This window comes from Apium graveolens, chromosome 9, assembly GCF_009905375.1.
Source record: "Apium graveolens cultivar Ventura chromosome 9, ASM990537v1, whole genome shotgun sequence".
Classification (NCBI taxonomy): Eukaryota; Viridiplantae; Streptophyta; class Magnoliopsida; order Apiales; family Apiaceae; genus Apium; species Apium graveolens.
This window is the reverse complement of record NC_133655.1, coordinates 181,232,752-181,260,155: the sequence shown is the minus strand read 5'-3', so window position 1 is coordinate 181,260,155 and position 27,404 is coordinate 181,232,752. Positions and strand designations below refer to the sequence as shown.

Here is a 27,404-nt window from a genome sequence, read left to right as displayed (position 1 = left end):
TACATGGATAAGATGGGGATTTTAGAGAAATTTAAAAGTATGACATAAAATGTAGATACAGACAATGCAATAACCAATGTTTAACATAAAGTAGCAACCCTAACAATGACTACTGCCACAGGCATAGAATATTAGGTTTGTTTCTTTACACAGTTTTCTGCAGAATATGAGTTGAGAAAAGAAACTAAATTTGTGTGCAACTCAAATCCTTGATGGAATCATTGGCATGCTTTTCTGAAAGTATGCCGAAGCAGCTGCAACTCCGCTCCCTAGCTGCACTGGGTAACCTACATCCTTCAGGATCATCTCCACGCCTGCAAGACATCCCAGCAGTTGCAACTGCAAGAAACAACATAAAATTTAGCTTTGATTGTAAGAGATTTGAATGGCGCCAAATTTTTAAAATGACTCATGTTTGATAGACAGAAATGATTCAGAATATTCCTCATACCTAAAGCAGGATAAAAGGTTATCATACTGATGGTTAAACCATTAATAGTTTTGACAGAACTTTGTTGAAAGAACTTACATACTGTACTACTTTGAATCTTGTGTCCAGGTTAATATGTATGAAACAAATTAATTATCGAATAGAAGATGTAAAAGCGTACCTCATTTAGGTTTCCTAGATGACCAATCCTGAAAACCTTTCCTGCAACTTTGTTGAGTCCAAGTCCTAAGCTCAAGTTGTATCGTTTCCATGCCCTTTTAACAACTTCTGAGCTCTCAATGTATGGAGGTACCACAACTGCAGTAACTGTGTCACTAAACCATTCATCCTTTTGAGTGCAGTTTTTTAGACCCCATGCCTCTACAGCAAGCCTGTAATTTCGAGGTTAAACATAGTGTTAAACAATGGAAACAGAGATGAGTGAAAAACAAGATCGAGTACAATAACATGGAACTTACTGACCAACCAGTAAGCAATTGGTTTTTACAAAAAGAAACGTCTCGAAATAAGATTTATACATTGGTTAACCATTTGGATGATATATGTTCTTTATGAATGAACCAACTAGAAAAGTTTTGATTTAAGTCACTACAAAGCAGTTACCTTGTTGCTTTAGCAAGGCGAGTGTGCCTTGCAATTACATTGTCAAGTCCTTCCTCGAATATAAGATCAAGTGCTGCCCTCAGTCCATATAGTAGCTGGATGGAAGGAGTGTATGGCCAATATGTTCCCATGTTATAGAACTTTAAGTAGTCTTTCCAGTCAAAGAAAACTCTCACAGATTTTGCAGTTTTGGATGCTTCAAGGGCTTTGGGGCTTGCACAAACAATTCCCAATCCAGTGGGAAGAGAAAGAGCTTTTTGGGAGCCAGTTAAAGCCACATCTACACCCCATTCATCCATGCGAAAATCAAGCGCACATATTGATGACACTCCATCAACAAGAAAAAGCGCTGGATGCTGATAGTGATCTGAAATTATAAAATACTTTCAATTAAATTCCATACATATTTGATAAATTTGTTTGATTTTGTAATCTTGAAACTTGTCAATTGATCCCAAAATTGGTAGATTCTCTACACATCTTTCTTTTTGGTCAAAGTTGACAAAAGTAATGACTGCGATTAACATAATACTAAATATAATTCAAAGGGAACTTCAGAAGAAAGCACAAGGCACATGCAACTATGCAAGAACAGAAGAGAAAGTAAGAAGGAGATGGTAGTACAAGAAATTATGTTCGAGCATTTAAAGAATATAATTGTTTTTCGTTAAAAGCTTACCAAGAATTTTTCTAACTGTAGCCAAGTTGTTGGTAACTCCAGTTGCTGTCTCATTGTGCACAATACAGACAGCCTTGATAGTATGTGTAGTATCTGCAGCAAGCTTTGATGCCAGAATTTCAAGATTGGCACCTTGTCCCCAGTCACTTTCAACAACATCAACATTGAAGTTAAGGCGTTGCTGTTGATCAATCCAGAGCAAACTAAATTGACCAATGAGAAATGATACAGTTCGATCTCCAGGAGACAGCGTATTTGTTAATGCACTTTCCCATGCACCGGTACCTATAAATCAAGAGTAACCATTAATCTAGTTCAAAACACATGCTTCTGCAGTTTATGTATTAATATGGTTAGGAAATTCAGTGAAAAGGGAGTGCAATTACTTAACATTGCTGAAACAGATGATCGTAATTGAACCATATTAGGACAAATGTTCAAAATTAGTAGGAAAACAGCATATCGTACTTGAACCATATTTTTTTAGAGATTAATGGTAAAAAAAATTATTAACTTTTCTTCTTCTAGCAGTGTGTGTAGAAGTACTTATGTGGCTGTAAAGTCTAACAAAGTAAGTTTATGTATCGGTATGGTCTCCACATTTATTTATCAATTTAGGTCCAAAAGACAGTTAAATTCATAAAGATCACTGGAGATTGCAAAGATGTCTCAGCACTTTTGTCATATTATAGAAGCTACTGTAATTTCCAAGTTCATCTGATCATCAAATTTATGCATGACATGTAGAATGACAGAAGAAACTAACTGGAACAAGTTTGAGAATTACCTAGTCTCGGATTACAGGAAACAAGTAATCACAAATTCCAAATAATCAAGCACCGACGAGAACTGAACTGGACATCATAATCTTGAACCAACAATAGAGAGCTAAGAAAAAAGTACCTGTTGTTGGGAAAAGAAATGGGGTTCCTGAAGTAGTCTTAAAAATCTTCTTGACATCCTCAAGTAAACTCTTTGTCATTGCTGGAATGGCTGGGGAGCGGTAGTCCTCGTTGTTCCTGTTCATTGCACGAAGGACCTGTTCCGGGATGTTGACTGGCCCCGGAACAAAAAGGTGGTTCCTCCCGGGTCCATAAACATAATCCATCCTTCCTTGAAAGTTTGTTATCCCTTACTTCAAAACACAATCTTAGCTGTAGCAATCAGTAGGAAAACAAAATCAACTACAATTCCATCATATACCTTGTCCACAAATGAACTATCGCGCAGCGAAACAACAATCATAAGACTCCAAGTCTCAGTTAGACTGTTAAAAAATTTCCTTATTTTTTTATTAATATTTAAAGATAATATAGAGAACACATGCATCTAATCCTGTGTACAGTGAGAGTAAAGTAGTGCTACAATAAGCCTTGCAAAAGATACAAAAACCTTGCATACTTTGTTTTTACAAAGAAATTTGATAAATTTAGTAGAACTAAAATGACAAATGCCCTTACATTGTTCTTGTGAAGGTAATGCATGCATTTCCTTCCGAGACTCGAATCCTAGTGATATGTATGGACAAGGTATGTCATCTCACCATAAACTTTGTTACCAATAAAAAGATGATCGGTAACTAGAGACTTAGTGATTTTTTCTCTTTTAGTTATTTATGTCTGGATTTGGAGAGACTTTCTAATAACTGTCTTAAGTCTTTTCCCTTTATTATTTACAATTTCGTTTCTTTTGTTTTTTTTTTAAAGTATAAGTACACAGGTTGCTAAACATACTAAGATTCACACAAAAAAAAATTATAAAAAAGAAAAAAATGACACATACACCTGTTAAAATGAAGATTATACAGGTTAAATTGGAGCTTGGAGGCTTTGAAGAATATTTAGTCATGTTACAGTGCAGAAGTGCAAACTTCAAGTAACATGTTACTCCATCTTATTTATATAAAAATCTACAAATATAATAATATGATTATATGAACATAAAGTAATATTTCACTTGCACCTCAATTCACTGGTTTGAAGCATAAATTAGTTTGTAGATACACATAAAGATTATTTTGTAGACATACTGAATATGACTCACATATAATATATATATTCCAATAGACCTGGAAATCAAAAAAAAAAAAACATTGCTAATTTTTGAAAGCAGCCCGAGTTTTCATGTTTATGTTTCCACTGATCTCCCAAATAACAATCGAGGCAAGGATTTAATTTTGTCTGCCAAATATTGAAGATAATCGGAATTGGTTAGCCTTCTTAGTTCCGCCACTAAACACGCACTCACACGTACAGAGTGTGACAGAGTATTACTAGACAAGTGAAAAGAAGCATACCTTTTGCTGATTGAATAAGTTGTTCAAATGGATAGATGTGAGCTCCTTCTCCTCTTCCCTACCCCAAGGGTGGAACAACTCAACTTCTCAACTTAAAATTTTATACGAGCGCGGGATACCAGTCACTACTATCATAAGGGTCCCACTTTACACAGATAAGAGAGAAACCCATGAGAATCTGTGGGTCCTTCTGGGCTGTTGATGTAACAAAACCATATTCTTTTACGATTTTGCATGTTCATTTATATTCGTTTAAATATTACCATTTTTTTGCCACCATAGAAAATTATACACAACAGAACATGATAACGTGTTGATATATAATCTTACATGTATTTCTCGTATGCTTGAAATTATATGTTCGATTCAATGCTAGAGCTCCCGAATACGTTTCCAAAATAGTTTCCAAATAATTATGTCAATTTAGTATTGAAATTATACGTTCGATTGAAATCTAGCGCTAATTTAAGTAGGTTTTGTGTCATATAACACACTCCGACTTGAACTTCACCGAATAAATGTATCACAGTTATCAAAATCACATCAATTGGGGGAGCCAATTTGTATACGCATGCTTCAAAAACACTTTACTTACATAGCCCTCGTATAAATATGAGGTCAAGAACGAAATGGTGAAAGATAAAGTGATAAAACAGTTTCAACCACTCCCTCATATGTGGGAGAAAAATGCCACCACATCCCTTCTAGTCATCCGAGTTCAACCTCATTTGGCCTTGTTACTTTTAACTATAATTTTTATAATTATATTTAGCAACTGATTAAATATTAGTTTTCTAGATCTTATGTGTCAGCCTTGGATGATTTGGAAAAGGATAGCTTGGAATTTTAACCAACTGGAAGCAAATCAGACATGAATAGAACATTACTCTTTTGGTTTAACCAAACCGCATCTTTATCTCTCTCAAGAGTTGAGTTCAAGCCATTCATTTTAATAGTGTCTTCAAATATCAATGTTTCTCTCATCATGTCAATTTGTGTTAACCACGAGCAGCAATATGATATCAATGTCCTCCCTCATCCTTTCAAGATATTCCTCAACAGGCAAGTAATATCTTGCAATAACACCCCCTTCAAAAATATCATTAGCTGACAACCAAAATAAAGCTAAACTCCGTCTATGACGATACACGTAGACCCAGTGATTGCCAATTATAGTAAAGAGCATATTAATGAGTAATTTTTCACCAAAATTTAACTCAACATTTTCTGCTTGTGTTCAAATTTTAACAAAGAGGGTAATTGGAATTTGTGCTTTAAAAGCTTCAGAAATAAAGTTAACACTAAAGATGCTTGCTCTGAACAAAACCCTATGAAACTGAAACTTGTATTAATCACTGCCCTAGTCTACCAGATCAATTATATCAAATTAATTTAAAATTCCATCTTAACGACATACCAACAAGCAAGCCAAACAGAGTATCTCATCAAACAAAAACTTGGAAGACGTCCTATAGCACTGGCAGTTGGAATCATCAACCATTAATGTGAAAATTGTATACAAGTAACTTTGCGATCAACAATGCATTTCAAAGAGATTAAGACAACCTCGGATATCAGAGTAACGCTTCCTACTTTCAGAAGAAGATAATTGAGAAAGATACGTCAATTGTGTCAGAGAACGAGTCTCGACTGATTTAAATATCAAAACTGAAACACCTAATTTGGAGGAGTACTTAAATGTGCAAATAAGGGTTCCTAAACCTAATAAAAGACATAAATAAAGCAAGGGATCAGGCACACATAAATATGTACAAAAATGAGAATATATATGTAACATCACTCGCTCGTCACATTACTTACTCTGGTAAATTATACCATTAACTGATGCCTCTGTCAAGTTCTCATAGAAAATCTTGATAGATCCAAAAGGAAAAGCAAACGTAAGTGGTGCAGATATTAAATCTTTAAGCAGCCCTGAGTCCCCTGCACCTGAATACACTGTTCATTATACAACAAACCAAGATCAGTAAAATGGCAGCATTGAATGACTCACTAACCTATCCGACAATTTTTCATGAAGATGAAATTCAAAATAATTTCTTTTCCGGTAATTATTTTGTAAACTGTGCCTACCTTTTGCCTCCCAGCTGACGGCCTTTAGTTTTCACAAGCATGTGATAGCAACAGAAGCTCCTTCCCTGCTCAAGCAGTGAATAACAGAATATGTAACATTAGACTATAGCTACTATCAAGATATGGATAGAAAGTAATTAACAGATGAACCTGAGATCTAGCCTGGAAAAATAGGAGTCAAGACAGTAAATTTTTTAACAAGCTAATTGTACTGTATTGCTGCTCTGCATGAGATATGTATAGTTGCATTTCTGACTGAAACTAAAAAGACATTAGTGCAAGTAGAAGCTGTGCACTTCCTTTCAGAAAAACATTATATTAACTATAGGAAACTATGTGTATTCCGACATTTAAAAAGCAAAACTGGGTAATTTACACTTCCAAAGGATGTTACATTCATCATCTTTCTCATACAACTGCTAATCAGCTGATTCTTTGCCTATTCACTATGTACTTAAAGAAATTAGTGAGCTGTTTAAATGAGCTTAATAATATACTTTGGTCTCAAGACTATATGTAATTTGTTGACAGTTTTTCCTCTCAATTGCTTGGGGGTTTGTCGTCCCACTCTCTGATGCAGGCTTTAGATGATTTAAAAACATTCTCCAAAATATACGCAAATTGTATATTTCCCGAAAGGGAAAAGAGCCCAGAAAACGTTGATGGCCAAAGCAGCTGAATCGAATGGGAGGAAAGTAGAATTCAGTTCCATTACACCTTCCAGTCGTCAATAAGGTGACCAAAGTTTATTTTACACCTGATGGGAAGCCTTTTCGTGAAGGTTGACCACTTGAGCGCATTTTATAAGACTTCTCATTACCAGATCTGTTGTCAGATGGTCCTGATCCTAAAATCCCAGATAAATTTGGGTCTGATATACGTGTAGCATTACTTGAAGATCTTTCATGCAGAGGTTGAACTACAGAGTTAATATCAGCAGCCTCGGCTCTTTTCATTCGTTTCCAAGCTTCAAATTTTCCTGTGTCAATACCCCTTTGAACTACAGAAATCTGATTGGAGGTTTCATATTTGTAACCACGTGAGAAACCATTAACCTGGGAAGGTTCTGGTCCTATCGCGTCCTGCTCCTGCTTTAACTTGGAGTAGATCTGATAAAGTCCCTCTCCAGACAAATTGGAAAAAGTAGATATATATTTCCATAATCGTGTTTTCATCCCTGCAGACAGGTGTATGTTTTTAATCAAGAGAAGTAAATGAATACATATTATCAAGTGACAAAACAATATTTAAAGAAAATTAACTACTGCAAAGCCTGGTGATCTACAAGCAAATATCTATATAAAGAATGGTATTTACGAGTACATGCGCATGAAAGTTGTGAAGCCATCGCCAGAATAAATTTTTCAAGGTAATTAACCACTGTGACACATTTCCTTGTCATCTCCGTGCATTTATGAGAACATGCATATTTTTTCACTTAAAATAGTAGTTTTTCTGGGGGTTGGAGGGTTGGGGGGGAGGGGCTGAATATTTGATATGAGTTACGCCACAGGCCAATAAAGAATGAATAATTAATCAAATACAAGGGAAAACTCATACTTTCTTGCTTATATAGTTCCTCCTCGTGCTCAAAAACAATTTGGTCAACCCTTCGTCCAAGGATCTGCAGATAATTTCTTATTCTGGATAGCACCTGAGAAAGGCATACAGTTTTAGCCTTTTAGACAATGCAGAAATCTGGTAAGAAACTAAGAAAAAAATATATCAGAACTATGTAGTTGAACCTTTTCCTTAGGGAGCTCCGAACTGGTAGTTTGCAACCTCTGAAGACGCGTCAGCGTCTTTTTTTCATCAGCCATGACATCCTCACACCATTCCATCCATTTCACTTCCTTGAACTGTTCATAGACTTCTTCAGTATCTGACATTTCACCTTCCTCTTTTACCAACGGTTCAACCTTCTGGGTTCTTGCAGCCTTCATCTTAGTTATCTGAGAATTATATTTCGGCAATCCCGGTTTGCCTTGCTTTGCCTTGCTGCGAGACAATGAAAAGGCCGAAGAATTTTCTTTTTGCTTCTTGGAAGCTTTGCGGCTAGCTTTGGCATTTGAGTTGCTCCCACTGACAGCAATAAATTCCTGAAAACAGGTGCAGGAATAAGTTCAGATAAAACAGAATAATTTCAGTAAAACACTTTACATCAAGACATATTTTTTTTTAACTTTTGTACCATTTCTAGTAGTTGAGAGGCCCTCTCCTTCAACTGAGGAGCCCGAGGCAAGAAAGTCTCGTGATGCTGGAGTTCTACTGGTGCAATTTTCTTTGTAAGACCAAGCTTTTCATGCAGCCTTATCTTCTCCCAATTGCCAAACCCATGATAATGGATTCCTAGAAGCAATCTTGCATCATCCTCTGTAATTATCAAGGAACAGAGTCAATTCATCTACTAATGATAGCCATCCTTTATAGAAAGAGGACTCAAAGAAAAGAAGTAAAGCAATCAACTTACTCTGGTTCCATCCACAACCTTTAGACCAAGTTGCAGGTTTGAGGTACATCAATGCCTGGAACTGTGAGATTGGTTTTTCATAACGGCTAATGCGCTTTGCTAAGAGTTGAAGTTCTTCAACACGGGTTAATAGATCATCAGCCTTGACAGGAACACCGAAAAAATCTAGCGTAGGCCCCTATATAAATGCCTCAATAAGTATTATTCAATCTACAAGAATGCATAAGCAGCATTACAGGTGAACATATTCACTTAATTTTTTTATCAATGTTCTTTCTCCATTTATTCAAGTAGCAGAAGGGAAATGCACCGCAGACTTTTAAAAGCAAACCTTTGGGTCCAGATTCATTCCATCGACTGCTTCTCGACATCCATCAATCAAAGCATCAAAAAGCTCAATTTGTGCATCAATTGGAGCAGCTTCAACTGACCCACCAACTTCTGCTGCTATTAAGCCAATTTGGCTATCATTGCCAAATTTCTTCACCTAAGTATACAGAAACCATATATTATACATAGGTTCCAAACAAAACGCAAACCTCTATTAGTAAAGCCTTCATTCTCACATACTTTTATTTTCTAAGATTTTCTAAGCTCAGCCTTCATAAAAAGATTTTCTTCAAGTTAAAAATTACCTTGTACTAGTAAAATTGGAAAGAACTTGCCAGTTTCACATACTTCTATTGATGTATAAATTGTAAACAGAAACAAAGAGTTTACTCCAGATGCATACTTCTGTGAGTAACACACTGTGACAGAATCCATGGAAATAAAACTGCATTCTAATTTCTATGTAGGGATCTAAGAGTTTTATATAATAATATAGCTTTTCTAAATAATAAGAGCGCCATAAGATAATACAATAACTCCATAAATATTCCTGACAAGGGATAATGATAATTCTTTTGCTCGACTTCACAATCATAAACATAAGTTTGTAGGAATGATTACGATAAACAAGGTTATCACGGCGCCAAGTCGACCCTCGACGCCCGAGTACCTTCGTGAAGACTAGTCGATAAGTCGCCCGACTAGTCGTAAAAAGTCGGGTTACGAGACTCTTGGGCGACCTTCACGTCAACTAGTCGATGACAAGTCGGGCTTCGAGACTCTCGGCGCCCGAGTACCTTCGCGTCGACTAGTCGCTGACTAGTCGTCGACTAGTCGTCTTCGTGATAACAATGACGATAATGATACTTCATCGTTAAAACAGTAGAAGTACAATTCAATGTTTAACAAAGAGCAATCTAAGGCCTAAGGGACGGATACAAATTTAAGTTTGTGGGTCTGGACTAAAAGCACAATTCAGTGTTTCATCCTGTGTGTGAGTGTTTAGGATCTGCGAATATGTGTAATCAGTTACATATATAAATAATTATACACACACGCACATATATAGAGAGAGAGAGGAGGGGAGGGGGGAGGGGGGGAGGGACGGAGGGGAGAGAGAGAGAGAGAGAGAGAGAGAGAGAGAGAGAGGGAGGGAGGGAGAAGGAGGGAGGGAGAAGGAGGGAGGGAGGGGAGAGAGAGAGAGAGAGAGCAACTCACTGCACGGAAAAAACGTGTAGCATCTCTCTTTGGCAGATTACCATAAGACCACCCTCTTACTTGAGCAGTAGCACCATCAATAGCCGGTACAAAAAAACTAGTATCTGATTTCCGGCGCTTTGTAGATCTTTCCTGAGTCTCGACACCTTTCTTTCTCCTTTTATTAAGTTTCTCAGGCAGGTTAGCCTCTACATAACTCTTGCTGTTTCTTGCAGCTCTAGGAGCTAAAGCTTCCTATAAACATAACGATATTACAACATATATAAGCAGAGGATTTCATTGTAAGAATATATGACAAACGAAGAGTCACCAATAACACTTCGTACTTCTGCCTGGTTAACAGCTTCAGGTTTAATCCACCGGCTCCAGAAACTCCCATCATCTTCAGCAGTACAGAAATCAGCAACCTGATTGCAATTGCAAATAGAATATCAGATAAAAAGATATATCCCTCTCCAAAACCTATGCCACTATCCCTATATGGCTGTATGAAACTCGGAAAGACTAGCCATTTGCATGGTTAATTAAAACCGCAGCAATTTCAGACATGTCATCAATACCAGAAAATGTTTTACAAAGATATCTTCCCAAGCCCATCTTGCAGATATACCAAAAAAATTATAATAAACTTGCCTTGAAAGCACTTAGCAACTCATTTCCTTCCTCTTCATGAGGACCCTTTTCTTCTACTTTTTCTGCTCTCTCAAGAATTTCATCTATATCCATACTAAGAAGCCGCTTTTTACTTTCTTCATCGTTTTTGTCTTCCTTGAATAGTTCTTCTGCACCAAACCTCAAGATTGCTGATAGCTCATTCTGCAACCATAGATATATCCACAACCAGAAATTGAAGATATTATTTAACAAAAGGGAACTTGAGTATATTGTGAAATACAATCTGAATGGTCTAAAAGAGAAGTTAAAATGAACCATAGCAGCATGCTAATGAGAATCGCTGATATTAGAACATATTCGCATTTATCCATTAGTAATTTTGAATATATAATTGTCTCCGGAACTTACTTTGTCGAAAGAACTCCCCTTCTTCGTTTCTTTCTTTTCCAATTTCCCCTCGGCATTCAGCTTTTGAATTACCAAATGATCAAGAACCTACAAAGGTACCATTCTGTATGTAAGGATGTGAACATTACAAGTAGTTTCAGTGTGCACAAATTTAAAGTTTGATTCACTGCCTGGGCATAATCTTAATAAATAATTTAATTACTCTAAACTTAAGGTCCCTAGATGAAATGCATAATTACAGAGATCATAGGTCTAGCTGATATTATACGATAGATCTATTGGTTAGCACAAATAAATAAAAAAGGACATGTGAGATGGCATTTCACTTCAAACAGACTTCTGTATTTCCATAATGAAAGGACTATAAAGAAAGGACACATCATGTGGAATTCATACATATATCACGTATAGCGAGATAAATACAAAAACAAAAGGGATAAACAAGACCAATAAAAACATTTTACCATTTTCTTTTTAGCACGTTCCAGAATATCCTCCTCAACACTCTTACTTGTAACAAACCGGTAAATGTTCACAACATCTTGCTGCCCAATCCTGTGTGCTCTACTCATGGCCTGATACAAACAAGAGAAAATTAATTAGGGAACATAAAGGGACAGACCATAGCTTTTGAAGAGAAGGGATATTGAAAGACAGTATTATCGTAAAACTGTAAATTGTGATGAACTTAACCTGCAAATCATTTTGTGGATTCCAATCAGAATCAAATATGATAACAGTATCCGCTGTTGCAAGATTGATACCTAAGCCACCAGCACGAGTCGAAAGAAGGAAACAGAAATCATCACTACCAGGTGCATTAAAATGCTCCATAGCTTGATGGCGAACTTCAGCTTTTGTACTTCCATCAAGCCTTTGGAACTTGAACCCTTTAATTGATAGGTATTCTGCCAGAATATCAAGCATCCTAACCATCTGCATTGCAACCATCGTGTCATTGACTAAAGCAGTGGTAGACGGAAGAACATTACTATCTAATATTAGCAAAGTATTAAAAAGACTAGCAAAAACAATCATGAAGTTATAAATTTAAGATATGGAAATACATTTCTATTGTCTATTCTGTTTTAGAGAAAAATATCAACTTTTTAAACAGATTGTTGTCATCAAAGTAAGCAAAGTTTACAGAACCATGCATGCAGACATACATATTATTTTTAAATAAATAGATAGATTATTTTTAAATAAATAAAAGTTGAGCACTTACAAATTAAATAACTAAATAAAAATAATATTAACTGCTTTGTACAGTTTTAGACCTAGCAATAGCATACCAACAGATGTGATCTTATCCATATAACAGTCATTGGGCTTTACATTGCTAATGCCTTAAATAATAATAGTGAAAAAAAAAGAAGTGAAAACCGAGAGATTTTAAATTTATCATATAAAAACTGAGTACAGTCTTAACAGTTGCGAAAATTTATTCAATTTAAACCATTAAATAGAAGACATATTCAGCCAAGTAATGACAAAAATCGCGAATTCATCTTATTCAATAATGCAGGCCGGTAATTGCTTATCTTCCAGTAAGTTATATAAGCAACTCTCAGCATAACTAAGTACAGAAAAAGAAGAGCCAAGTACAAGTCAAATAGAATAATTCCAAACAGACCTGTGAAAATATCAATACACGATGGTTTGTTTCATTTAGTCTGTCAAGAAGCTTATCAAGTATAACTAGCTTCCCGCTGCTCAAAATTACTCTTTCCAGTTTACTACTTCCAGTAATATTTGTTTCCCCTCCATAACCATGATCTGCACTTTCAAATAGGAAAGGATGGTTGCAACATTTCTTTAACTCAACCACAATATTTAGAAGAGAAACCTGCAAATTTGAGAGTCTATTAGTTGCTAGCAACAGAAAACCATGATATAGAGTATTTTTAATTCTAAACCTCCTGTCTAATACCAATGGTCCATGAGATTAGTTATTTAAGGTCAAGTTAAAGAAAATAAAACAGTTGACAACATTGATGAATTCTAGAGCTGCTAAATACACTCGAAAACCATTACCTCTTCCAGTGAGATCTACTTATGTTACATGAACCTTTTAAAAAAAATCTTCTACTTACACATCAAAACCAACATTAATGCCAACAGACTTTGGATAGGGTCATGTCTTTTAAGAAGGTAAAAACCGGTGATAATTCTTTTACAAAACAAAATAAGTGTCCTAAAAACCTCGGTTACCTGGAATCTCCTATTTCTGTTGTACCCATGTTGACTAGACACAACACAGACTTAGGTGTAGGATCAGTGTCAATCTTCCATCCCACGACTAAATTCAACACCATGCAAAACATGGTCAAGAAGAACAAAAAAAGGTTTTCCCCTAAGTTCCCATAGAATAACGAGGAAGTGACGGAACAGAGGAAGATAATAACCTGGTCGTGGGTGAGCCCGAACAGAAAGAAGTCCATGCCTTTCACAATTATTTTAGTTTTACAAATTTGATTTTATAAAATTAATATGTTTATTTTATCGGTGATTTGTATCTTATTAGAAATGTAAAAAATTAATATGCGTAATGTATTCACACAAAAAATTTCACATTCCAGTCACGGTACGTATGTCCATTTCAGACACATCTAAGAATTCTAAAATAACATTTATTGATGGTCATATAATAAGATATGATATCCAAACCCTCATCCGACTCCGAGTTGATCTATCATTGCCAAAAACACACTACAAGTACTAAAAAACCACAGCTTCCATTTCTAAATCTTAGGAAAAAATTCAGTTAAGCTCTAAAACAAACATATGAACAATAGAGTGACGGAGATATTCTTAAACATTCACAAAAACATGACACCAACACACGGTTTCAGTTCGAAGGACGTGCTGAACGAACGATTTAAATTGTAACTATCATGTTAGAGAAAGTCGACAACCCACCTGATTCCCACGAACTCCTTTGTTTAAGTCTTGGAAATTGCGTTCTAAAATCCACTTGTAGTACCTACATGACAAGAATCAAGAAAATAGGCATTAATCAATTTGAGAAAGAGATGTGCCCATTATTACCCATAAAATTACGCTGATAAAGACAGGTCTATGGAGGGTATGATGTACGCAGCCTTACCTCTACTCCAAATAGAGTAGAGAGGCTGTCGCCAGAAAATGACCCCATAGCGTGCAAGGGTTGGACTCATGACCTTTTGGTCATACATTGGGCACCATAACTACTAGGCCAACTCAGCTCCTTGTCAAGTAACAATAATTTATGAAAGCTTAAAACACTAGAGGCATCAAAAGAAACTTACTGTTTCTGAAGAGGAGACATCTCAACTCTTAAAACACGCTCAATCTTTGGAGGCAAGGACTTCTCCACATCCTTGATAACTCTCCGGAGAATGTGAGGCCTCAATTCCATATGAAGATTGGCGAGCTTGATAAATGATTTTAAGTAAACAAAGTTATAATCACAATAAAATTAAGGCAATAAATCAATGAGAAATAGAAATAGGACATGTTGAGATTATCTATACCTCACTTTCATTGAACGAACTTAGATTTTTGTAGTTCTGAACGAACTCATCCTTGCTCTTGAACTTATCAGGATCAAGAAAGTGAAGCAGAGCCCTAAACAGAAAACAATTTATCAATCACTAGTATAAGAAAGAAAGCAGAACAATTTTTAAACACGAGTTTTCATCGCCTATCTACTGAGTTCCAAATTTTCCAGCTAAAAGTGATCTTACTGGAAAATATGTTTTAAAACTCATTTGGTACATGGACACCATTTTTTATATACCTCAAAAGATAACCTAACTACTATTATGAGGTTATCAGAAAAAAATACTACTAAGAAGCCAATAATTAAATCATCTGACACGACATAAATGCTTGCACAGCGGTAAGAAGGGCCTAGCAACAATACTAGTGTCTGTGAACATAGCAAACTTTTAAAATATTCCTAACCAGACGAGAACTACACTACATCATCTTTATTTCACTTTTATTTCTCCCACCATACAGAGTTATGGTCTAATTTCACATCTAGAATGTCTCAAATATAAAATACATCATAAAGCTCCTTCTACAAAATCTCTTTCAAAATTACATAAGTGAGAGAAAGAGGGGATAATTATAACCAACTACTTTGTCGATTTTCAACTTGCTGCTACTAATTAAATTAATTGCTCAATTTTACAAGTTTAAGTGTCAAAAATATGAAAAACTTTTCCCTTGCAAGTTGCATTTGAACACTGAAATTTGATTAATGTGCCTCTCTTCGATTATGCACGGTCCTCGGTTCCAGGAGGATGGTGTGCCTATCCCCTTGAACGCCGAGTATAGTCATTTAAAAGGAAAAAGAAAAAATATATTCAGGTACCTACTACCTACATTATAAAACAAAAAATTCTTAGCAGTCATCAATTATGTTCGGCAAGGGACCCTTATGGAAATTGTCAAGATTTAACTATTACTGATGAGCAGCCGTCATACAATCAGACTAATAATACATAAATTCAAACCCACACACAATTAAGGCAAATTATTGACAAGACCTCTACAATGGTCGAAGGAAATTACCAAAGTTCCTCGACGCTGTTCTGCAGTGGAGTACCAGTAATAAGCAACTTATTTTTAGTGCTGAATTCCTGCAAAACCATATTTTGAAGTTCAAATATCTGCACAGAAAGCAAGCACAATACCTACAGCTCTGAAAATTGGCAATACCGCAAGTGTTATATACAATGCAGCTTCACTGTTCTTTAACCTATGTGCTTCATCAACCATGAGATAGTTCCACTTAAGCCTAGAAAGCACTCCCTTGTCCTTCAGTAGTACTTCATATGTAGTCAACAGGGCATCAAACTTTATGCCCCTGCCATTCTTCTTATCAGAGTAGAACTCATATTGTTGACAAACCTACAAGAATTATATGTATTCTTGAAATGAACTAGGTAATGCTGCTAGTAACAGGAAGTCTGGACAGAAGGGGGTTATTATCTTCCATCAAGTGAGGAGATGATCACAGAAAAGCAACTAGGCCACATATGTTCTATGAACAACTTAACATTTACAACATCTACATTATTATTTACGTAATAGGCTTCCTAGTGTTTCTCCATATTAATTGTGGTAAAGGAATGCTTATCAGTTTTAGTTTTTCAAGCTAAAAGTAAAAACAATGCAAGGACAAGATTTTTCAAATCCAAATGAGTTTAAACCAAGAATTTTATTAAGATAAGCAAGGAGACAGAGCATCTCTATCATTTGTCTTTCTTTAGGTATCACCTGAAGAAATAGCGCAAAATATAAAGTTCAATTTCTACAAGCTAACAATGACATTCAGCTTTATATTTAACCAGTAATGTCTACAATTATTTCACCTCTTGATTAAAAACAAATGATAATCAATGCAAATAATAATCAGCAAAGAATCGGAACACATTTTAATATGTCAGGAAGTACTGCATTAGTATTGTAATGGTAGTACTAATACGGGTAGTAGTGTCTTATCCTTTCTAGATGTTAGTTACAGGAGACAGAGTCTATAAATAGTGCTGTGCATCTTGTATTTTAGATTATAAATGTGATATATGGAAAGGAAATCAGTTTCCACCAATCTTCCTCCTCTCTTTATAACTACTTTCTCCCTATAGGGTTTCGATCTCAAGTCTCTATCTAAACCCCCTGCTTCTCTCTCATTTCTGCTCTAAATCTCTCTGTTTCTCTTCTAATCTCTCTCTGATCTCTGCTAATGCTCTCTACTTTTCTTTATATGTCTTACTTTTGCTTTAAAATATCAGAAAATGCCAGAAACATACAGAAAAACACTAAAAACCAACGTGAAGTATGATGACATTATAAACAGGTTCACTGTATTTAAAATACAGTGAAGTCGGATTTAAAAAAAAAACTTTCCGTTTGACGTGAAAAATCAAATTAAAAACTGAGGGGGGAAGCTGAGATTCTGTGTGGGAGGGTGTAGTTTAATTCTGTGTGGTGCTTGTAGGGGCCATTAGATTAGATTGATCTAAGGTGTGCATTAGTTTCTAGTTTTCATTTTAAGGTTTATTTCTATTTGAACAAATGTCTATATATATTAGTATTTAAACAGGTTCACGACTCAACACAAGAGCAGCTGAGTATCATATTTGGCCTCACGCTTGACTAATGTAGGGTAAAATTTAAGATAGCTCAGTTTTTAGTCAGATTACCATATTTCATGTTTTTACACCGTATGTATACAGACAAAAACATGAATCACTTAAACCACGGTCAATATGATACCTCTCGGCTTGCACGGGCTCCAACATATATGATGACATTCATTTCAGGAAGCCATTTTTTAAATTCTTTTGCCCAATTTGATAATGTCGATAATGGAACAACAACAAGAAATGGACCATGAATTTGTTGAGCTTTCTGTAGGAAGAATAAAATGAAAGTTAATAGAAATAATTACATCTAAAAGTTACAAATAGCTTTTCCAGAACCAAAGCAACAAAATTATCAGAGTACCTGCAGAAAACCAAGCATAGAAATTGACTGAACAGTTTTACCCAGCCCCATTTCATCAGCTAATATGACGTTCGTATCATTTCTCCAACTGCATTGTAAAACTAGCTTGCGTTAGAATTGTTCCACTACTGAAATATCATACCTAGCATCAAGCTAAGGACTGATACCTGTTAACAAGAAAGTTTAATCCCTCAAGCTGATAGTCTCTGAGTTTACCACCCTTCAACCATTCAGGTTGTTCATCAAGCTTCCTCAAACTTGCTATACATCATCATTATCCCAAAAAAAGGAGTATTACATTTTGAAAACTTCTATAAATAAGGATTCATAATGAGACAAATTAATGGATACAAAGTAACATGGATAAAAAAGAGGGAAGGAAAAGAATCTTCAACTGTTGACAAATGATGATTTTGATAATCAAGTAAAGGTCAAACCACAAATTACATAGAAAAACAATACTTAAAAGCATCTCTAATTATTTTTTTATTGCTAAATAATAGCATTACTTTCTAGTTACAATACTATCAAAAAATGTGTTCACATAGGTATCATTTGTAAATTTAAATATATCATTTATAACTGCATGTTTGCACCAAGATACATGATTTACATCCATGGCACAAGAATGAAATAAAGATAATATTAACAACCCCACTCCCCACCCCACAAATAAAAAAGGGATTCACAAGTTATAAACCATGAGTTTGATGTGAATTCAGTTGGTTGATAGACATATGCACAGTGTGTTTATTTAATTCAAAGTGTCAAGTCAAATGAAAGTTATAAACCATGAGTTTGATGTGAATTCAGCTACTTAACAGACATATGAACAGTTTGTTTATTTAATTCAAAGTGTCGCAAATCACAAAAAAAAAATCTAGATTTGCATAAAACACTTTAATCTATTAAAAAAAATGATTTCAAAGGTCAAATTGGAACTTTGTCCGAAGAATGGATGCTGTATCAATTTTTAACACCAATACACCATCACTAAGAAATGAGGTTCCTTTAGAAAAATGATCAGACGAATCAAACCTACTAGGCCCAAAGAATGAATAAAATGATGGGTCAAGCTTCATTATCAAGTAGTGTTCATGCTAAGATATGCACGGTCACCTATCCATAAAAGCAGGAAATTTGATTCACAGTCACATATTAAAAGTAACAACACAAGATAAAAATATCCATATAATAATACAATGTTCGAGGCGGCGCACCTTTGCTTTTCCTTCGTTGAACATCTACCATTTTCCCCTGTATTTCGACTGCTGCCTCACGGGCCTGCAAACAAAATGAAACAAAGTTCTTTTGTAGACGTGGGAATTCACATATTTATTACCAAAATAGCAGTACCAAAGAATATTTCCAAGTAAATAGTACTCCCTCCGTCCCTCCCAATTGTTATCGTTTCTGAGAGAGCCGCATTTTAAGATGAAGAGAAAGTATAATTCTATAACTTATTAAAAAAAATTCTTTTTTCTGAATAAAAATAGATATTTTAAACTTTTATTCAGAAAAAGAAAATTATAAAAAAAAAGTTATAGAACTATACTTTATATTCATCTTAAAATGCGTGCCGAGCACTTTTTCAGAAACAATAACAATTGGGAGGGACGGAGGGAGTATCATGTTTGTTAAAACTGCAAACAGACAGAAAACTAATCGTAACACAAATGAAAAAATGGCTCAACTATTTACAATGTTTTAGATCATCAAAACTATTCAAAATTAGAAGTACGCCACTTGTGTTCTTCTTCAGTGTGGACTAACAACACAGACAAGAAATGGTTGTTTTCACAAAGTACTTGACACTTCTTTTAGTTACCTAAGAAAAAGAAAAAGAGTTGTTTCCTTTTCTTTTCTATTCTAAGTTTCTAACCCTTTCATTACATGACTAACTTTTGTAGAGAGCTTATAAACAAAAAATACTCATGGATGCAGACAATAAGATCTTTAGAAATAAAAATTGGTGCTTAGGTACAAAAATTATATACGTATGTGTGTGTGTAGTTAATATTACATTAACTTGAAATGTGTATAAAACTCTTTGGCCATTTGTTGTGAACCAAGGAATATAAATTATAGTGCTCATTTTGCCCAAAGTAAATCATAACAGGGGAATTTTTCAAGTTGGTAGGAAAATTAAAACGACCACTTCAATTCTTCGGTACATATTCCGTAGTTACATAAAGTCAATGGTACATTTAAACCAAAGAAAAATCAAGAATCTAAGAAATTGATGGTAAAAACAAAAACGATGGACATGAGACATATGCAGGTACGTGACTTCAACAATCCTCCCCGCATACAGAATATATGACATATATCATATATGCAATAAAATCATGTCGTAACTCGTAAGTAAGAAAATGAAAAAAAAAATAGATCACACTTTTATGAGATAAGAACATTTCTAAAATCATGGGACTGACTACAAGCCTACATGTATTACTTATAAAGTTAAATGCTACCAATCTTATTGCTACAGCGATGAAAAAGTCGATCTTTCGCTTCCCACCAAAAAAAGAAAGCAAAATCAATATAACAATATCCACAGTATCACCTTTGTCTTGTTATGGACATCAACAAATAGTAATGTAGTCAATAACTGACAGGCAACACGTATACTACTACAGGTAAGTGGACATGCAACTCACAACTTCCAAAAAGAATGAAAAACAACAAACTCGGCAGAAAGATGCAAAACGGGCAAATCACGATATGAAGTGAAAAATTACCTTAAACTCGTTGATGACTTCTTGAGCAAATGATATATCCAAGTATTTCTCCCTAACATGACAGGCATAACTTGTGAGTCAGAGTATTTGCAATATCATACAGATGTAAATATCACATGCAATCATTAACAAAAGCGAGATGAGTAACTCTCTTCTTCCCTTCCCTATAAATAAAAGAAAAATTCACAATTACATTTATATTAGAGAACTATGTGTTTCCATGTATTAGACCGATTTGTATTTTTTGACCAAAATTGACTAAAAAATCAGAAGCTGGATACTTTATATACTAATTATCTGCAGATTGAATATAGGGAGAACAGTATCATTAACTTTTAATTGGCTATTACCAAGTTGCTTCAGCATAAGACAGTCCTTGCCACTTCACCAAGTACTCAACATTATCTAAACTGTCCTTGCTGACTCTTTCTGCAATTACCCTTTCCACCTGACATTCATCAAAATTATTTAACACATAATAACATAGAGAAGTAACAGATGATGTGAACAATACTGTATCAAGGCTGAACCTGACTGTTTTGTTTGATGAGATCTAAGTCCATTTCCTTGCTCACGTCATGGACCTCAATCTGAAAAGCCACGCCACATGGTAAATATATAAAATAGCCAAACTGAGTCGTCCTTTGTAGAAAATAAAGATGTTACTTGAACAGAAAGCTAGACAGAACAAAGATGTTCATCAAAAGCTTAGCTTTAGACCGACCGGTGCAACTAAATGCAGATCAATGAATCATAGCTTCAAGCCAATTGGCTTGCACTCATAAGACAAGTCCACATTAAGTTTAGCTGTTAAACTGTAACTAGGCAGGTCTTTGTTATAATAGCAATTATACAATAATAATATTCTTAACGATAAATTTTAAAAATGATTAATTCAAAAAGCCACAAATAACATAATACTAATTCATAACAAATAACATAAATTGAGTGTTAAGCTCTTAGTACGCTCATTTCCGGCAATTCAAGAAGTAAACTTTTGGTCACTTGAAGCATTTGAGAGGGCCCCGAATGGAAACAAGTTACCCACCTTTCATCATAAACCAGAAAGCGAATATTAATGAAAAAACAAAGCCACTTCTCTAAAATGGCTAACAATAAGGAAAAGAGGGAAAATGCTACAACCTGAACCATATATAAAAGCATCTCTTGACCAGCCAACCCTACTAAACTCATATTTGATATTAGTTAAAAACATGTTAGTAATTTACAAACGTATACAATATGTTTTTCACCTATTATTGAGATCACTAAGGGATTAAAGGGATGATCATTCCAAAAATGCAACGGAGTTTAATAAAAACAACGTAGAAGATCATTCCAGAACTTTATCTGAGTTATATCTGATAAAAACACACGTAATACATAGTAGTTTAAATCTCAGTTAAAACAGCATGCATAATGAGCGATTAAATTATATGTTCAGGCCATTGTGCTGCGCACACGATTTGCACAGAAACATGGAATGAGAAAACAATAGTGAACAGGAAAGAAGGGCTCTGAATCTGAACTACTATCTTGCACCCTACTAAGAGTGCCAGATAGAATTTCAGCAAATTTCTTCCTCGAACAATTGAGCAGTTACATTTGGTCAAAGTTTAGATCGTTTCTGCAAGAGATATCACACACCTGGGTTTTACACATCGAAGCTTGCCAGCATTAATGGTTTAGAAGCAGGGACACTTGGGTCGCTGCCGAGTCCCCGTCGGATTCTCGGACACACGTATCCCCGTATCGGACACACGGATTCTTCCATGATACTAATATGAAATTTTATCTTTAGAAATTGTAGTTAAAATCTATTTCAGCAAACTACAGTTACAAAATTAAGTATCCATGTCTTTTACATACTACATAAGTATTCATTATCATATTCATTTTTTCATAAACTAAAAGATTTTACTTGTATTTTTGTGTTTTAATTAATAAATGATGCATTTGATTCATTTTTCAAGGAATTTCTGGTTTTGTTAGTAAGTTTTATTATGTTTAACTTGAAATATATACAAATTTTTTCTTTATTTTTCCCGTGTCCCGCCGCACCCGTATCCCCATATTTTTATATTTGTCGAATTCCCGTATCCCCGCACTACGCACTCGCACTCCCGCACCCGTGTCCTTGCTTCCTAGGTTTGAACCGATTAAAAGTCTTTAAATAAACAATAGTAAATCGTATGTTCGTCTTATGCAATAAAAAAGATAGGGACAGGGTATCCCCGACTTCCATAGGTCCTTGGGTCGGCCTTTCTAGACTTCAGTTCTTAACCTTTGGTCTATCTTCCTCCAGATGAGTGATTGTTGACTCGACATTTATTTCGTGCATCAATTATTTTGATTATCAGTCTTACATGATAATTCCAACCCATCACAGTAGAAGTGCCTTGGTAGAACATGTAACCATCTAGTCAAAACTTACACAGTAACCTCTGGGACTTAAACAGCTGCAAGCATGTTTTTACACATAAAAACGAATTGCAAATCACATGAATAATATTTATTTCTATCATTTCACATATGAAGCATCTTTCTTCTTTCCGTACAATATTCAAACAAGAATTTAATAGCAATGCATGTCTAGGGCGAAACATACCTCCTCCCGTGAGACAGCTTTCCGATACTTGACATCTTCCATCACTTTTTTTGTGTAATTAATGACCTTCTTAAACCCACTAAGCTGCGAATCATTGAATTAAAATCAACTTAAAATGACTACAAGATTTAATTACCACAAAATCATACAAATACATGTATATAAAGATACAGAATAATACTAAATAAAAGTACTTATAATACTACTTTCACCCAGTACATTTCATAAATTGGCATACATATTACATAATGATGCTTTCAGAATTATTGAAGCATTTCTACAATCAATATTTCGTTTCTAGACCAAATCACATTACAATATCAAAACGGAATCAAATCTTACATTTTGTAGTTCATGCATTGACTTCCATTGGCAGTGCAAATGTGATTGGCCTTTCCATTTAATATAAAATTCCATTTCATTCCAGTCTGGTTCATAGTCATATAAGTGACTTAAAAGCACGGGCTCTGTCGATTTGTTATTTGCTAATGCCTCCTCGGCCATGCCTTTTGGTTGATGCCACAATACCCTTTCAATTGAGTCTTCATCTTCCTCTTCAATCTCCTCCTAAATGTGAATAAAATTAGTCAAGTCAGTAAGTTGCGTCCATATGACAGATACTTTTGTAGCTTGCAATGCATGCGCTACCATCAAAATGAGATAAACAGAATCTCAAATAAGTTCATTGAGCAAAATAATCATGCACTTGTTCATATACATTTATTTACAGATCACACCTTTTGACTCTTCCTTTTCTTAGATTCATCATTTTCCTCACTATCCTCACTTTCGGCATATGATACTTTCTGGACGGACCGTCTTGAAGTTCGTGTTTCCCTATCTCGACTAGACATATAAGATGTGGCGCGAGCAATTTTTTTCTTCCGTAAGCTTGCTCCTCTCCTAGCCCTACCACTAAAACCCTCATCACTGTCATTTTCAGAATCCTTTGCAGATGATTCATTATCTTCAAACAATGGTCCACCTCTTTTTCGCTGACTAGATGGCATAATCGACTTAGGTACTCTTGCATTTCTTGAAACAAGCCCGCCTTTTCCACGTTGCCTACCTTTAGATTTTCTAGGAAAATCATCATCTTCATCCGAAACATCAAGGTCATCAACATCATTAAAATCTTCATCTATATTTTCACCTTCCCAGTCATCATCCTGGTTCTACAATGGGATTTTTACAATGTTAATACTAGAAACAATTAGTGCAAACATATCTATGCAAGCTTTAGAATAATTATATGAAGAATCTTTCCTCCTAAGAACTAAATGCAACAAAATAAGTAAATTAATTTTAAAAAAATTAAAGGGAAGTGGAAGAACTCTTAGAACATAATGGATTTGACCTAGAAAATCAAAAAAAATATACATGGAAGTAGTGCAATGTTTTCAATCACAAGAAGAGGGACAAAATAATGCTTTGACAAAGATGAAGAGGGACAGATTAATATTCATACACAAAATTTTAAATTGAATAATCATTATTCAAATTTTTTATTTAATTTAATATTTTTCACATGTTAATTAGATAAGAAGTAACTGAGTTTTATTTAAGAAAAGAAACAAAATAAGAGGACAATTAAAATTTTATTATAAAGAGAGTAATCATATTCACGTGAATAAAAGAAATTAACCCCCAAACTTAAAGTCAGTGTTAGCATTCTCTTTAAACAAACTACAACCTCAAATCTTAGTTTTTACATATTGATAAGGTTAAAAATTATAAATAAATTTAAGACTTATTTTTAAATTATTTATCATATATTGTAGTTTTTCATCCTTTTATATTTTTTGTGTGCTAAAAAAACATAATCCATGATTTTAATATATACCTACTACTGCTAATTTCTAGCTTTACATGTTAATTGTCAATCAACTCAAATAAACAAAAACAAAACTATAACCGATACTATATAATGTTCCATTTTATTTGTTTTCTTTGGATAGTTTTTAGCATTTAGAAATTTACTATTATTGACTACAGAAGCCTATTTATATGTATCTTTTTATGTGTTGGGAACATAAACAAACAAAAAGAACAGAAATGTGTGTTTGTTGCGGTTTCAAGGGTTGTTTAGCATGTTTGTAGCACAAACATACGTCTTCTCTATTTTTCTAAATCTGGAAACAAATAAAAGCTGTTTTCTACAGTCTACTGATGCATAGTTTTAATCCAGAAGACTTTGGTTTCTAGTTTTCCTTGTTCTCTCTTTAGGAAATACCTAATCTGAACATGTTTCTACCTTTTTCTGCTTTTTTTTGAAAAAATTGCTAGATAACTGTTAACGTAAACAGTCCCTAAACTTCTTTATTGAGGCACCAAACACCTAAGTCTAATACCAAAACTAAATACACCTATTAATTAATCATTCAGTTTATCCACCAACCAGAACAATATATTGTAGTGTAAAAAGCATTGTATTTAAGTTTTTTAGTATGGAAAAGTTTCATTAGTGAACAGGGAGAGGAGAAGAAATAGAGCACCTCTCAGTTTCCTAATTAAAATTCTGTAACCACATATGCAAATTAGAAGTTTATTAACTAAAAATTTATAAATAAAACCTTCATTACCGGGCGTTCATTAGTGATGTCAGGATCAAAATCTGCATCATCAGGATCATCTCCTGCACAATAAATAAATAAACACTCAAAGTGTCATTGAAAGTAAAAATGTTTGGAGGGGTGCTACACAGAGCCATTAGAACTAAATAAACAAATCTGCTAAATATTTCATATTGTGTATAAGTTAATAGATGTGTAAACATGTTTTATGAAAAATACTATTACCATCTCCATCATCCTCATAATCAGCATCATCATCGCCATATTCATCATCATTTAAAGCTCTTGACTTTCTCAATTGATACATGTCAGCAACAATAGGCCTAGGTTTTGAATTTGAATTCAGGCCAATTTCAGTGTTTCCTAGTTTATGATGCATTAAATCATTAGAGCGCTCATCACCATCCTGCTCATAATAATCATCAGAAGGCATCTCATCCACTGGTACATCAGCCTGCCGTCTTCGAACCGTGTCCGGATCTTCAGACTCTGACCTATCCTCTCTGACCCCTAACGATTCGTCTTCAGACCCATCCCCATTTTTAAATTCAGAACTACTTTTTGATTCGTGGCCCGAATCAGACCCAGGACGCATGGGTTGACAGTCCTTCCAAAAGGTAGAACCCCATTTCCCAGACGAAGTCATTTTCCTCGTAGATGGCTGTATATCAGGTAAAGCGCCACTGTCACCTACATCCTGTTGGAACTTACCATCGTAATCTGCTTCGCCATCGCTCCTATACTCGGCATTTAAATTTATATCAAAATCCCTATCACTTAAATTCCCATCTACATTTCCTGCAATACTTTCAACTTTTCCCGTACCCGGTCCCGGTCCTTTCTCATCCAATACACCATCCGAAACTGGCCCACTCGAGTAATTCCTATAAAATGCCATTTCCGTTACACATGTAACGACAAAGAATCCCTTTTCAAATATTTAACAAACCGCACTATTTGACAAAATAAAAAACTCCACGACAATCCAAAAACCTGTACAAAAAACAAACAGTCACGTCACAAATCAAGCCGAACTATGAACCTTCTACGATAACAACAAATCCCTAATCACTTCGTATACAATTTTCACTAATCGACAAAACTAGAAAACGCCACATCATCAATCAAACTTACACCATCAATCTAATCCAAAAACAAAACCCGACAACGCCACATCAGCAATTATACTAATACCGTCAATCCAAAAAAACCGGTATAACTAACTTCCAACAATTCAACCAACCAAACCTTTCTTATACAACACACTCAAAAAAATGAACAAAAAAGTTCTTGAAATTTTTTGCACGTGGATAGAAACCAAGCCTAAACAATCGAAGTCAACTCGAGCACACGTATACAGTAAAACATCCATAAATACACAATACATAACATATATGTGTATGCGTGTAATTCGAAATTCAAATTGAAGATAGAGCAGCAAATACCTGACGAACTCGACCGAGTCGAACCGGTATCAAAAGCAAGCAATTCCAATGGCTGTTAGTTAAACCAACTCGTATATACAAACATATATATGTATGTGTGTCTATGTGTATGAGAATCGCCGGTGAATTATAAGAAAAACGAGGAAATAAACCCTAGAAAAGCAGAGAAATGAATGAATAAGGAGATAATTAAACGATTTATTATCGATCTTGGAGAAAATTAATTGAATTGAGTACCTCTGATGATTCTCTCCAGCGACAAAATCTCTCTCGTCCTCTCTCTCTCTGTGTGTCTCTCTCTGTGGTTCGATCTCTTTCTGTTTAGGTCTTCTAATTATAAATTGCCAAACTCTAATTTTGCTGCTTTCATTT

The 27,404-nt window shown here is 34.8% G+C and overlaps 2 protein-coding genes across 4 annotated transcripts; both read right to left on the bottom strand.

Moving 5' to 3' along the window:
• LOC141687192 (serine--glyoxylate aminotransferase) lies at positions 1–4,168 on the bottom strand. Its single transcript, XM_074492387.1, has 6 exons — positions 4,030–4,168; positions 2,637–2,887; positions 1,734–2,018; positions 1,055–1,421; positions 612–822; positions 1–339 (listed from the first exon to the last, which is right to left on the bottom strand). The coding sequence occupies exons 2-6, from the start codon at positions 2,839–2,841 to the stop codon at positions 202–204; spliced, it is 1,206 nt and encodes a 401-aa protein (XP_074348488.1). The 5' UTR covers positions 2,842–2,887; positions 4,030–4,168; the 3' UTR covers positions 1–201.
• On the bottom strand, positions 2,841–27,404 carry LOC141687191 (protein CHROMATIN REMODELING 5-like). Of its 3 annotated transcripts, XM_074492385.1 has the most exons (35): positions 27,270–27,404; positions 27,033–27,185; positions 25,813–26,580; positions 25,597–25,649; positions 23,752–24,189; positions 23,357–23,581; positions 23,015–23,098; positions 20,937–20,996; positions 20,757–20,854; positions 20,407–20,458; positions 18,886–18,949; positions 17,833–17,926; positions 17,666–17,753; positions 17,435–17,569; positions 15,875–16,066; positions 15,728–15,795; positions 14,680–14,773; positions 14,455–14,579; positions 14,087–14,150; positions 12,801–13,013; positions 11,858–12,100; positions 11,629–11,739; positions 11,165–11,251; positions 10,775–10,957; positions 10,468–10,548; positions 10,142–10,375; positions 8,925–9,080; positions 8,594–8,771; positions 8,315–8,496; positions 7,869–8,222; positions 7,684–7,777; positions 6,124–7,300; positions 5,851–5,988; positions 4,030–5,751; positions 2,841–3,913 (listed from the first exon to the last, which is right to left on the bottom strand). In XM_074492385.1, the coding sequence occupies exons 3-32, from the start codon at positions 26,483–26,485 to the stop codon at positions 6,870–6,872; spliced, it is 5,154 nt and encodes a 1,717-aa protein (XP_074348486.1). In that variant the 5' UTR covers positions 26,486–26,580; positions 27,033–27,185; positions 27,270–27,404; the 3' UTR covers positions 2,841–3,913; positions 4,030–5,751; positions 5,851–5,988; positions 6,124–6,869. The 3 variants fall into 3 exon arrangements, with proteins under 3 accessions (XP_074348486.1, XP_074348485.1, XP_074348487.1); XM_074492384.1 differs by having other exon boundaries at positions 4,030–5,988; XM_074492386.1 differs by having other exon boundaries at positions 4,030–5,988; positions 25,813–26,471.